General features: G+C 46.1%; 1 protein-coding gene across 2 annotated transcripts in view; it reads left to right on the top strand.

Annotated features, from left to right (window-relative positions):
• The first annotated feature begins 2,004 nt into the window (after window positions 1-2,004).
• The window catches only part of FAM151B (family with sequence similarity 151 member B), a 36,117-nt gene continuing 26,221 nt past the window's right edge, over window positions 2,005-11,900 (top strand). Inside the window, exons 1-3 of one of the 2 annotated variants that reach the window (XM_019532301.1) lie at window positions 2,005-2,094; window positions 5,039-5,164; window positions 8,118-8,283. In XM_019532301.1, coding sequence (XP_019387846.1) covers window positions 2,076-2,094; window positions 5,039-5,164; window positions 8,118-8,283 — 311 coding nt within the window. In that variant the 5' untranslated portion in view covers window positions 2,005-2,075. Of the gene's footprint in view, window positions 2,095-2,343; window positions 2,555-5,038; window positions 5,165-8,117; window positions 8,284-11,900 lie in introns of those variants that run through there. The other variant, XM_019532302.1, reaches the window with a different exon arrangement.

An 11,900-nucleotide genomic window follows, 5' to 3' on the forward strand; every position in this document is an offset into this window, starting at 1 on the left:
GGCGCCCAGAACTGGATGCAGTACTCCAGCTGCGGCCTGACCAGTGCCGCATAGAGGGGGAGGATCACCTTCTTGGACCTGCTCGAGATGCATCTGTGGATGCATGACAAGGTACGGTTGTCCTTCCTGACTGCTTCCCCGCACTGCTGGCCCATGTTCATCTTGGCGTCAGTGATGACTCCAAGATCTTTTTCCACCTCTGTACTGACAAGAAGGGAGTTCCCCAACCTGTAAGTATGGTGCTGTTGTTCCTCCCCAGGTGCATCACTGTGCACTTGTCAGTGTTGAATCCCATCCTGTTTTCATCCGCCCACCTGTGTAACCTGTCTAGGTCCGACTGTAGCCTATTGCTCCCTTCTAGAGTGCCCACATCCCCCCACACCTTAGTGTCATCAGCAGATTTGAACAGGGTGCTTTTTACCCCCTCATCCAAGTTGCTGATGAAGATGTTGAACAGTGCTGGCCCGAGGACAGAGCCCTGGGGGACCCCACTGCCCACATCCCTCCAGGCTGAGGAGGGATGTGTTCCTGCCAGACAAGTGCCTTTATTTCATCAGTACTCCTTCCTTGTACCTGTCATGCTCACTAGTGCAACTTCGATCAGCAGCAGTTTGCCACTCTGTGCCATTGTTGAGGGACTGTTTTACAGCTAGGCCAACCTCCCTGATCCTCTTTACCCTGAGAGCTCCCCTTTCCCACAGGGCCATTTGTGCTTAGTCTCTCCGTAGAGGTGCATTCCCTAGCAACACGGGAGTGCTGAAGGGCAAATTCTGAGATCCGTGGGTCACATAAGGGATGGGGCTTGTAGAGCTCCAAGTGTCTGGAAACTCAGACCCTTCTCTTGGCTTCTAAGAAGGTTTGGACGGAGAGGCTGTCCATGTACTCTCAGAGCAAAGAACACCTAGCCCCAGCACTGCCTACAGCTCCTGAACCTAGTCCCTTAGTGCTGAAAGGACTGCTTCCATGCTTACGAGGTGAAAAGATACTCCTTCAGAGTGGCACCTATGTTGTCTTTGACAAGTTGACAGCGTATGCTGCTGAGACGCAATCTGTGCAGCAGGTGTTTTTGCCCTGGTTGGGCTCTCCTCCTTACAGCCGTATTCCTGCACTGGCGCTGCTTCTCAGTCTCGTCCTGCCATTCCAGTTGCCAAAGGCTTTGTCATCCTTGTGCTTGTGGAAACAGCTGTTCAGCCCCTTATATAATGCATTTCAGGGCTACCATGATGTACTTCCTCGGTCCCCAGGGCTTTGGGGTCTGTATCTCCTGATAAAAGTGAAACAATAGCTCTAGTTGCTTGAGGGACTGTTATTCCTGGTCCAGACTGCATCTGACTCTTTCTCCAGAGTTAGACTTCTTGTATTCCTTGGACACTGTTGTATATGCACCCCTCGGGTGAAGGAGAAAAAGTTTCCCAAGCCCATTCAGCCCCCTGGCACAATGTCTCAGCCTTTCCCCTGGGGAAAGGGTTAAGGTGCCTGCTCCCTCACTGGTGGACCTCATGGCCACAAGAAGTGGTGGTGGTAGACAGTGCAACCCTGGTCAAAAAAGGGGCTGGATAAATTCATGGATGAGAGAGGTCTGTTAATGGCTACGGAACAGAAGAGTTGGAGGTGTTTCTTCTGGCATCTCTAAGCCACCAGTGGTGGGTGCCAGGGTAGTGCTGAATAGGCACCATTCCTGCTCTCCCTAATAGCATCTGCCCTGCCCGGGGGCGGACAGGTCCCGGGGCTGACCCAACATAGCACTTCTCTCCTGGCTGCCACCTCAGCTGCTGCTCCTACGGTGGTCAGCGGGGATCCTGCCTGCCTTGCGAGGGCGGCTGTCACTTAAAAGCTGTGATGGGCGCGGGGGGGAGCTATGGGCAGGGAGGCGGCCCCTGCCCTCCGGCGTGCTGCTCCCGCCGCGCAGGTGTCACCCACCGGCTGCGCGGAGCAGCTACGTACCGCACGTCTGCGCAGGCGCCTCCCAGAGCGGAAGCGAGTGAGACCTTCCGCGGGGCTTTCCCCGGAGGCAGAGGGATCCCGGTGGCCGCGCCCCGCCCCGAATCGAGTCCCGGCAGCAGGCGGCAGCGTCAATGTCGGGGGCGGCGCATGGTAGGTCGGCCCCACCCGCGCCCCCGCTGGGGGGACGGGGTGGAGGCCTTTGCCAGCGAGCGTCGCCGTGGTCATTAGCGACTCGGCGGGCGCGGGACAGGTCGCCTGGCCCCAGGGGAGCGATGGGGGGGGGCGGCGTAATGAGATGCAAGTCATGACGGAGTGGGGCATGGTCCGTCACGTCATAGGTGATTTATGACCTCACGGGAGGGGGTCGGGCTGGCCCACAGATTCCTCCCCTCTACTGCCTCATGCTTGGAAAGGTGCCTCCAGGGGCCTTTTGGTCCCAGAGGCTGTGAGACCACTGGGTCAGCAGGGCTCCAGCGTCCCTGCTTCACCTGGGGGAAACCTCGGCATCCCAGCCTCAGCTTCTTGCAGGCATCCAAATCACAGAATTGCCAGGCTTGGGGGTGCACCTAGGATGGCTGCCAATGTATTTAGGAGCATCTGGAGTTCCCTGGTGAGCAGTGGATGCTGGCTGGTTGTAGCACCATGCATGGTGTTTAAAACAATTGCGTCCTGCCCACTTGATAGGATTTGGAACTGATTTGGCTGAAACACAAAATATATTTAAAAAAAAAAAAAAAATCCTGGTTTAGGTAGAGGTGAATGAGCTGCCTCAGTAGAAGAGGGAGTGGTGGCTGGTGGCTGAATCCAAACAGCCAGTCCCCATTCTTCCAGATGTCCCAAGCGCATTAGGTAAAACAAGTGGGATTTCTTTTTGCAAACCAGCTCAAGCTTGGTACTGCGCTCTGACAAAGGTGCCACAAGAGGTGAATACATATATTCTTTTGCAAGTAATCTGAATTTGTTACCCTGCACAGGGGAAGGTGGTAGGTCTTAACACCCTTGAAGAGTGAAACCTGAAGTCTGTCCATTTTGGTGTAACACATCAGGGTCCTGGGGTGGCTGTGACACCCCCTGGTGGCTCTGGGACCATGCCCTTCTCTGCCCCTAGGATGCCTTCCTGTCTCATCTGCCATTCTCTGATGCTGCCTACAGGCCTTTGCTGGGCCTGGGCCCTGCCAGTCTCTGGCTGCAGTCAGGCCCCTTATTAGGCTTCACTGGTGCTTAGAATGAAGTCCAGTGAAGGGCCTAACCCATTGTGACCGGCAGGGCACCCAAAGCCTTAAGGGCTAATTGCGTGGCTCTAAATCTTGCCTTCACCACACCCTATGCCTTGCAGGCATTATGGTAATTTTGTTTCCTGTGTGGGGCTTCAGCCTTCTCCTCCATAACCTAGTTAGGCCTTCTAGCCTGGGCCCACTGAATTGGACCTGGCTTTGAGGCCCTAGGTCTAACTTGTCCCTTCAATCACCAGGCCCCTGTGTGGCTGCACCCTCTCTCTGCCCACTCTGGGTTCAGTAAGTGCTCAAGGCCTGAGCCTGCCCCCAACAGGGCTCAAGGCATTCAGGTGCCCCCTGGTCACTAATAAGGTCTCTGTACCCCACTGTCCAGCCTTATCCCAAATGACTGGTACAAACAACAACATAACTTAAGTCCCTGGGCTATAACATAATAATAGCCAAGTAGCAGCCCTCTGTCCCTTTAAGAGTGCAAACCTTTACCCCTAATATAGGGTACCTCACAAGTTCCTTGAGCCTCCCTGTTCCTATAGGCAGCAGAATAGTAAGCTCAGCATCCTTGGGTAGCTCCACTGGGTAGGCGCTCCTTCTCTTGTGGCAGCCAGGGAGAGACTCCCCTGCCAGCCCCAGCCCTATATGCTCCAGGGCCCTGCCTACTTCCTGGCAGCTGACCATCTGCAGGTGCCTGCTGACTGCTTCTTTTTACCCTGGCAACCGGCAGCTGCTGTGCCCTCCCTACCCTGTAGTGTTCCCTGGCTGGGCTACCTTTATTTTCAAGTATCAGAGAGCCTAGGACTCTCTGTTACACTTGGGTTTTCTATATCTGAGGTTATTAAAAACTCATACTCTTGAAAGATAACATACTCAAACCTTGGAGAGATGTCTGCAATGTTAATCTCACCTGAAAATAATTTTTTGTGTTGACTTTTTTTTTTGTTTCCTCCTGGACAAATACAGAGTGTTTATGGAAAATACAACTTAAGAATAGGATGGCCTCAATCAGAATTTAATGCCTGCTGTGTCCAGGGGTAAGACCCAAAAATGGTGAGACATACAAGGGCAACTGAATCGTATACCATTGGCAGATTTTTGTTATTACTGTACATGTAAAATAGTCACATTGTAGAATTTTCCTGATTGAGAGGAATGTGCCCCCTGCAGAAGGGGGCAGAGGGGACAGGACAATTACTTGAGAAATAGGTCAGGTTTTTGATTCCAAAAGGAATCTTTTCTAAAATCAGAATATTTCTTTTACCCTTATCTGTCTTCTTTTAGATAATAAACTAGTAGTGTTTTCTTAAATACCTCACTGAAAAAATGAAGTTCATCTTGCTGGACAAGGGCTCCACTGATTTACTGATGCAAATTATTTTTACTGCACTGGGTTAAGAGAAAATTGGGTCTGCTTTGGAAAAAGAAGATCAAGGATATATAGGTTGAGTACTCCTTAGGGAGGAACTCTAGGTGCAGCTAACACCGGGAGGTTTGAAGTAATCTTTGTTATTTTTTTCTTTGCAAATGATGCTAAAAAGAGGTTAAGTTTTGATTTCATATATGTATGATGTATTTTTAAAGCAGGATGGGACAAGCATCTTTCTTACCTTTTTCTTTGCTCATATCCATCTTCTTTTTCTGAATGTCATCTTTTATCCTTTGTTATGCATTTTTCTGTGCCATACACCTATTTCCCCTCTTTCTCTTTCCTTTACTACCCAAACCAGTTGGAATTTCTTTAGTTCCTACTCTTTATGTTTATTTTTAATTATTTTGAATCATTGGCATTATGACAGTAAAAAGCTATTTCAAACCTTTTTCATATATGCTATATTTATGGTACTCTCAATATTATATTGACATAGGAGCTTGGAGTGAAAATATATTGGATTATTTTCTGAACACAAACCAAATTAAAACGCGAGATGGAGCTGAAATCATCTGGTATCATGCAGCAAACAGTAAATCACAAATAAAAGAAGCAATAAAAAGTAAGTACTGTATATACATATTGGAAATTGGATCTATCAGGATCATGATTTCCCACAAATACTTCTTTAGGCATAATATGGAGCACTGCATTGTTAAATAAGGTTAGAACACAAGTAAATTATCTTTTGAGTTGTTTGGAAGGGTGGACTCTGTTGGGCTCTTTGGAGTGAAAATCCTTATTTGTTTTCTTAAGTGAGTTTTTTTGTGTTTATACATGCCAAGAAGCACACTGTTGCCAAATGTTAGTGATTAGACTGTTACCAATTACATTGCTCTGCAAACCACATTGTAAAACTGTTTCTGTGTAAGCGTTGTTCTTGAAGTTTTGTAAGAATAGGTTAGACCAGTGAATCCACATATGAATTTGTGTAGCAAACAGGTGAAATCCAGTGACACATTTGTGGTGTTCCTTGTATAGTTACAAAAACGTGTCTGTCCAAAGAAAGGTCTATGAAAACTAAGTTAAGTGTTTTTTTGGCTATAGGAGCAATTTTGCAGTCTTAATATTGGATTTGTTTCTGTTTCATTTGATATCTGCCAACAATGAAAAGCAATTACTGAGGAATTTTGATTTTGCACATCAAATGCCTGGGCCATTCTTGTGATAGATACAGATAAATATGTCATTCCCATCAAAACACTGGAGAATACAGAAACACTTTGCCAATTATTGTCGTCTTTATCCTGAAGTGGCAAGAGTGATACTGGTCTTCTGCTGCAGCCAGTTGGAATATTTGTGAACTATGGAGTGAGTTACATTGCAAAATGTTTGGCTTAATCTTCCTAAAACAATTTAAGGTTCTAAAGATTTTTGCTTTTACATGACCTGATCATTTTTTATCAACTGTGTAACCAGTGGGCTTTGAGCATTAGGTCCCGTGCTGCTCGGCCTCTGGTGTGTGGGCTTGTCTGTCGCCTCTTCCCTGGAATTGTCTATTCCAGATAGGTCTTAGGAGTAGTCCCCGCCCCTATCTTTCCTGCCACGGCTTTGCTCATAAATTTCAGTGGAGGGGCTGATTACTAAAGCTTCTCCGTAGCCGGGACTCTTGGGGTGATGGTCTTCTGCGAGGCTCCGCCCTCCCCTACACCTTGCCCTAATACCCAGCCACGCTGAGTTACTGATGATTCCCGGGCCCGACCCTTGTCTTGTGATGCCAAGGGGTACTTGGTGGTGAATCTGCAGGCTTGTCCTGACTCTAGACCAAGCCAGTTAAGGAATCCTTCTGAGGCTTCCTCCCTGATCATCCAACAGTGGGCCACTTAGCACATAACTCAAAAGAAAACACTACCTGTAAGTCTCCGGGGCTACAAATTAAAGTTTGGCCTCTCTGGCCCAGAGAAAATCCTCTCCCTGCTTAACCTTATCTATAGCACCCCCTCTAGCTGGTTGCTGTACTTTTTCTAAGTGCCATCCAGGGCTGCTCCCAGCCACTCTGGTTCCTTCTTCACTTGGTCCCTTGCCGAGTGGTTCCTCCCAGCAGAATCCCGTACTCTGCAGCCCCTTTCGCTGCTTGTACTTTCTGTTCCTTGCCAGGATGGACTCTGGGGTACTCCGCAAACCCGTGCTGATCCCACCTGGATTGCCGGGTCTTCTTCCACTCCCCTCTCTTCAGGGTGGCTCCTATTGCCGGATTCTGTCCCCAAATCCTTATACCTGGCTCCGCCGTCGCGAGCCCGGGCATCCGCCGCCTCTCTCGAGGCGTTCTCCTTTCCACAGTTGAGGGATGTCTTCCTGCCTTGTGGCTGGCCGCTGGCCCCTTCTTTGCCTCCAAGCGGGGCCCCGGGAGTGCCTCCCCTTGTGGCTCCACTCCAGCGCTCTCCCTTCACTTCCTCTTCTCTCGGGGTGCTCTTTATGTCCCCGCGCCGGCTCCGATTGTTATTTGATCGCAGCTGGCCACAGTTTTAAAAAGATGCGGCTAATCAGCCGTGTGGGTCCTGCTGCCGCTTCCGGTTCTTCTGCATCATCGGCTGCAGGTAAGGAGATCATTGTTTTTTGCTCTTCTCCCCTCACCTCCCCAGCCTTGTTTCGGGTCCTGGGGGTTCCCCTTTTGCCCTTCAGGGCTATACTGTGCCATTACCCTGTGACAAACTGGTTTTTAAAATAAGGTCTGAAATAATGTAATATGAATATATTGTATAATCTTTCTTATACTCTTGTGTTGTTTTTTTTTGGCATTCGTGGTGCTGTAATTGCCGTTTTTCCATCCAGTGGACTTTAGTCTGACTTGCATAAAACTTGAAAAGTGTATTTCATTCCTTCTGGTTCTCTTTGAAAATATAATTATATCTCAGGCTATAGCTATGTTTTAGGCTTGTCACTTTATATATATTTTTAGTAAGACAGTACTTCCTATCAATAGGATTATCTGATACTTCCCATTGTAGGAAGCTGTTTTTGATTGCTTGCATCCTTGCCAAATTTTAACTGTTTCTGCTGAAATTTTCTGTGTCAGGTATCTGGCTGAGACTGAACATTTTTGGAAGGCTTCAGCTCAAAAGGTTGAGCCAGTGAGAACAATGAGGCAAAGGAAGCAGGGGTTATTTTTCCCATGTTTAAAAAATTCTAGGACCTTTCTGTTAAAAGGGATTCACACACTCAAGCCATGAAGAAATAATTTGAAATTTGGCAGGGGGAGTGTCCTTTGAGTCAGGATTTTGCATGCATTGGCCTGTATAAATCTGTCCAAACTTGGTTAAGTAGCTCTTTAAAAATCACTCTTTACATATGTTAAATGGACACTTCTTTAAGTTTCATAGCTAAAATCTCTGAAAAGTACATTGCCTCATGCATTATGCCATCATGTGTTGATCAGACTTAGATGTGCCATCGCAGAGGGTAACTGCATAAAGCTATGGAAACTCAGAAGGATCTTCCTTAGATTGCTGCTGTGGTATAAACACTAGAACCATTGGCCATAGTCATGTGGCAACATTCTTTTTTCAAATTAACAGGTGCTGCTCACATGGTAGAAGCAGATGTTCTTCTTCATGAGTGCAAGGCAGAAAAGGGTGAACCAATCATGGCTCATCCTCCTGAAATGAACAGTGACAACACACTCCAGGAGTGGCTACAAGAGATTCTGAACACTGATAAAGGCATCAAACTGGATTTTAAGAGGTATATAGAAAAGATTATATAGGATATATTATTATAGATTATATATATTAATAGATTATATAGGCTATATATATATATATATATGAATGATTATAACTGATTGTGTATTGCTGATACTGTCCATTATAGAAAAAATTTCTATTTACAAAACTTCTATTAATGGTAGTCTAGTGTAATACACAGTGATACAATGTTAGGGTTACTGAAATATATTACTGTTAGAAATGATTAATCCCAATCTGTACCCAGATTTTGCTTTCGGATTAATTATTTTGTACCATATAGGTATTTTAAAATTGAAATGTACTAATTTTTATTAATTGATGCAGTAAAGCTCTTGGTGCCAAGGTTTTATGATATTAGGAATAAACTAATTACTAAGTAGTAAATATTGCTGTGTAGTAATTATGCATATTATGGACAGAGTTGGTAGCATCACCAACAGTTAACACTATCCTTTCTAATACCTAGTTTTGTAACTTTGGCAAACCTTAATCACCTAGACTGAAAGTTTTATGTAAGATATCTGTCTCAGGCTGAATTATTTTAAAGGTTCAGCAAAAATAGTTCAGCATTTTGAGCCCAAGAGGGAAAATAACTTGTTTTAACTGTGTTGAAAATTTCTTACGACTTAAGTTGAACCTTGATTTTTTTTTTAGAGTAGGAATTTGAAATTTGGCTTTTGAGTCAGGGGTGTACCTTTTGCTGTCTTATGAAAACCTGCCATAATCTTTCCTATTATAAGGTTCTGGGGTTTGGTCATACACAATAGAGATTTGTTAAAAATTGATAGCTTTATTCTTTAGGTATTGTCTGTGCTTAGCCCACTTTTACCTTCTGCAACACAGAAGAACTTCCCCTGCAGTAGTAGAATTGAGAGCAGGGAGACTCTGTAGCAGGGGTGCTCAACCTCTGGGCCGCAGGCCAGGTCCAGCCCCCAGAGCTGTCATCTGGCTGACAAGGTTCCCCACAGATCCATAAATTTGTCTCCCTGGCTGCCAAAGGGAGACTTGCGAGCCAGATACTGCAGCCCTGTGCACTGTATTGAGCAATGTGAAGCCAGTCCTGGTGCACAGGGCCATGTGGGGGCTTCATGGGCCTAATCCTGAAGTGTGGGGCTGCGTAGAGGAGCCATGGGGCCTAATAATGGCACACAGGGTGCCAGGGCCTAATCCTGGCATGTGGGGCCTGGACCCAGAGCAGTGGACTAGCCCCATGCCAGTTATTTGGCTTGCAAGGCCAGAATCACTCTGGATCAATAATTCTCAAATTAGGGTGCTGTGGCAACTTGGGATGTCTTGTGATCCTTTCCAGGGTGCTGTGGGGTATCATGAAATATTAGCATTATTAGGTGTGAAAACATGGTTCACAAGATCAAACCAGAGATTTCAAATAATAATCCATAGTGTTAAATCATCCTGTCCTGTTGTGATCTTTCTGAATTCTTTGCAGCAGAAGAATTGTGTTATTGTTTTTCTGTAGTCAAAAAGGAAGTGGAAACTAAAAGCTGGGATTTTCCATGATGTGATTTGTCTCATTTGGGGTACCTTGTTTAGAAAAAGATTGAGAACCACTACTCTAGACTTCTTAATTCCTCCCCACTTCCCATCACCTGCTGACACTCAGGCAGTATAGCGGTGAAAGAGAAACCAAGCTACTCCAAATGTGGAAGGGTCAAGAGAGTGGAAAGAGGGGATTGGAGGAACCAGTTGGCAGTGAGGAAGCAAAAGGAACAGGAATGGGGCAGGGTGGCTAATCTGTGGCACAGGCGGCCTCTGTGGGGCAAATGGTACATTGGGTAGGGGACAGTCAGCACAATGGCAGCCCCCTCCAGCCCTCCTGGTGCCCCTCACTCCCAACCTGCATCACCCTTGTCCTGCTGGTGCCCCCCACTCCACACTACCCTTGTGGAAGGATGAATTGGGCTTTATAAGAGACTCCAAGGTCACCTGGCTTCCAGAATTGTCTGTTGTGTGACACTATGGTGCCTATAAACAGTGTATATTCCCACTGTCTTATCTGCCTGGGGAAAAAAGTCTAAAAAGCTCATGTCACTTATTTTTAAAATATTTCTGATGGAAATATCCATGCAGCATTTCAGCTGTGTTACATCAGAGGAAGATAGAGCCAGTCAGTCTGAACCACTTTGGCAATGGTGAGCCATGCTCAGGTTTTAGCTCCTAAGTTACCTACTCTCATAATCCTCACCATCTTAGATGTCGAAGGTTTTGGCAGCAGTTCTCATCTTAGGTACCAATTACAATTTCAGAATATTAAGATTGTGGCACTGGATGGCCCGGTACTGTCAATTCTGGGACAAAAGAATTTTACGGTTCTATCTGATCAATCCAGAGGTCCAGTACTAGAATCTGTTTTGTTGGAGTACTTGAGAGGGTGATTTTCAAACTACCAAGATCCACTTTGACCCAGCATAGATTTGATCTACTCCTCTTACTTTTATTCTTTGGATTACAGAGGAAGATGCTCACATGCCCACTCATTTCTTGGCACTAGGTGTTTCAAAAGGAATCCTGTAGGACATCTAGAAATTATTCCATCAGGTCATATTGTTACTGTGCAGGAACGCTTAGGCTCCCATCTTTGGAGCTTTTCATGCATCTTCCACTTCATTACATTTATCAGTTTTGGCAATAGTGATTTCCTTGAGGCATGGACCCTTATTCTAGGAAAACCCTTCATTATTCTAGGAAAACCCTTCAGTGTCCCAAGGTCTAGGTGCCCCTGTCTGAAGAAGTAAATTTAACTACAGTAAAAGCTCTGTTATCCGATATCCCCTGGGAATGGGAGATGCAGGATAACAAAATATGCTGGTTAATTGAGGGGTCCCGGCTGCTGCTTCTCCTGCCGTGTCTGGGGCATCCCTCTGCCTCTTCCACGGCATCACCGCCCCTCCCGTGGGACTGGGAGGCAGGCCCTGCGCAGCCTGTTATGCCCCTGGGCTGTGGGGGCTTGGCTGCCCAGGCTGCTTTGCCCCAGGCCATGGGGGCTTGGAGAAACCAGAAATGCCACGGTAGGCACTTCTGGTTTCACTTTTTCTTATAAGCCAACATGCTGGTTAGTAGAGCATGCCTGCTTGTAAGATTCTGGTTAACAGAACTTTTACTGTATCTCCTATTTATGACCTTCTGAAGGACAAAAAAAAAAATGGCACTGGGGACATTATTGCTCTCCAGTCAGAAGCTTCTTGTACCCAGGTAATATCCTCTTTGTCAGTTGATTATAATCTTGTTCCTTGGCTTTACAGGGCACATTCAAAGTTTTCCATGCCCTATCTGATAAAATGGCAAGAGCTCTGAATTGGTAAGGAAGCATGTGTATTCATCAGCTTAAACGAGATTTAGTCTACCACTTCATTTTCAACTGAAATGCTATTTTTACCTCAATAAATCAGTGTGAAGGTGAAATCCATCAAAGGCATAGAGATGCCTAAATATTTTTGAAAGCAAATACCATAGAAATACTATTTTGGTATTAATTTACTACAGATGAATATGTAGTAAATTATAGTTCTATAGTTTCTAGGGTCGGAAGGGACCTGAGCAGATCATCTAGTCCGACCCCCTGCCATGGCAGGAAAGAATACTGGGGTCAAACGA

Source organism: Crocodylus porosus, unplaced genomic scaffold, assembly GCF_001723895.1.
Source record: "Crocodylus porosus isolate Cpor-Errol unplaced genomic scaffold, CroPor_comp1, whole genome shotgun sequence".
NCBI classification, from domain to species: domain Eukaryota; kingdom Metazoa; phylum Chordata; order Crocodylia; family Crocodylidae; genus Crocodylus; species Crocodylus porosus.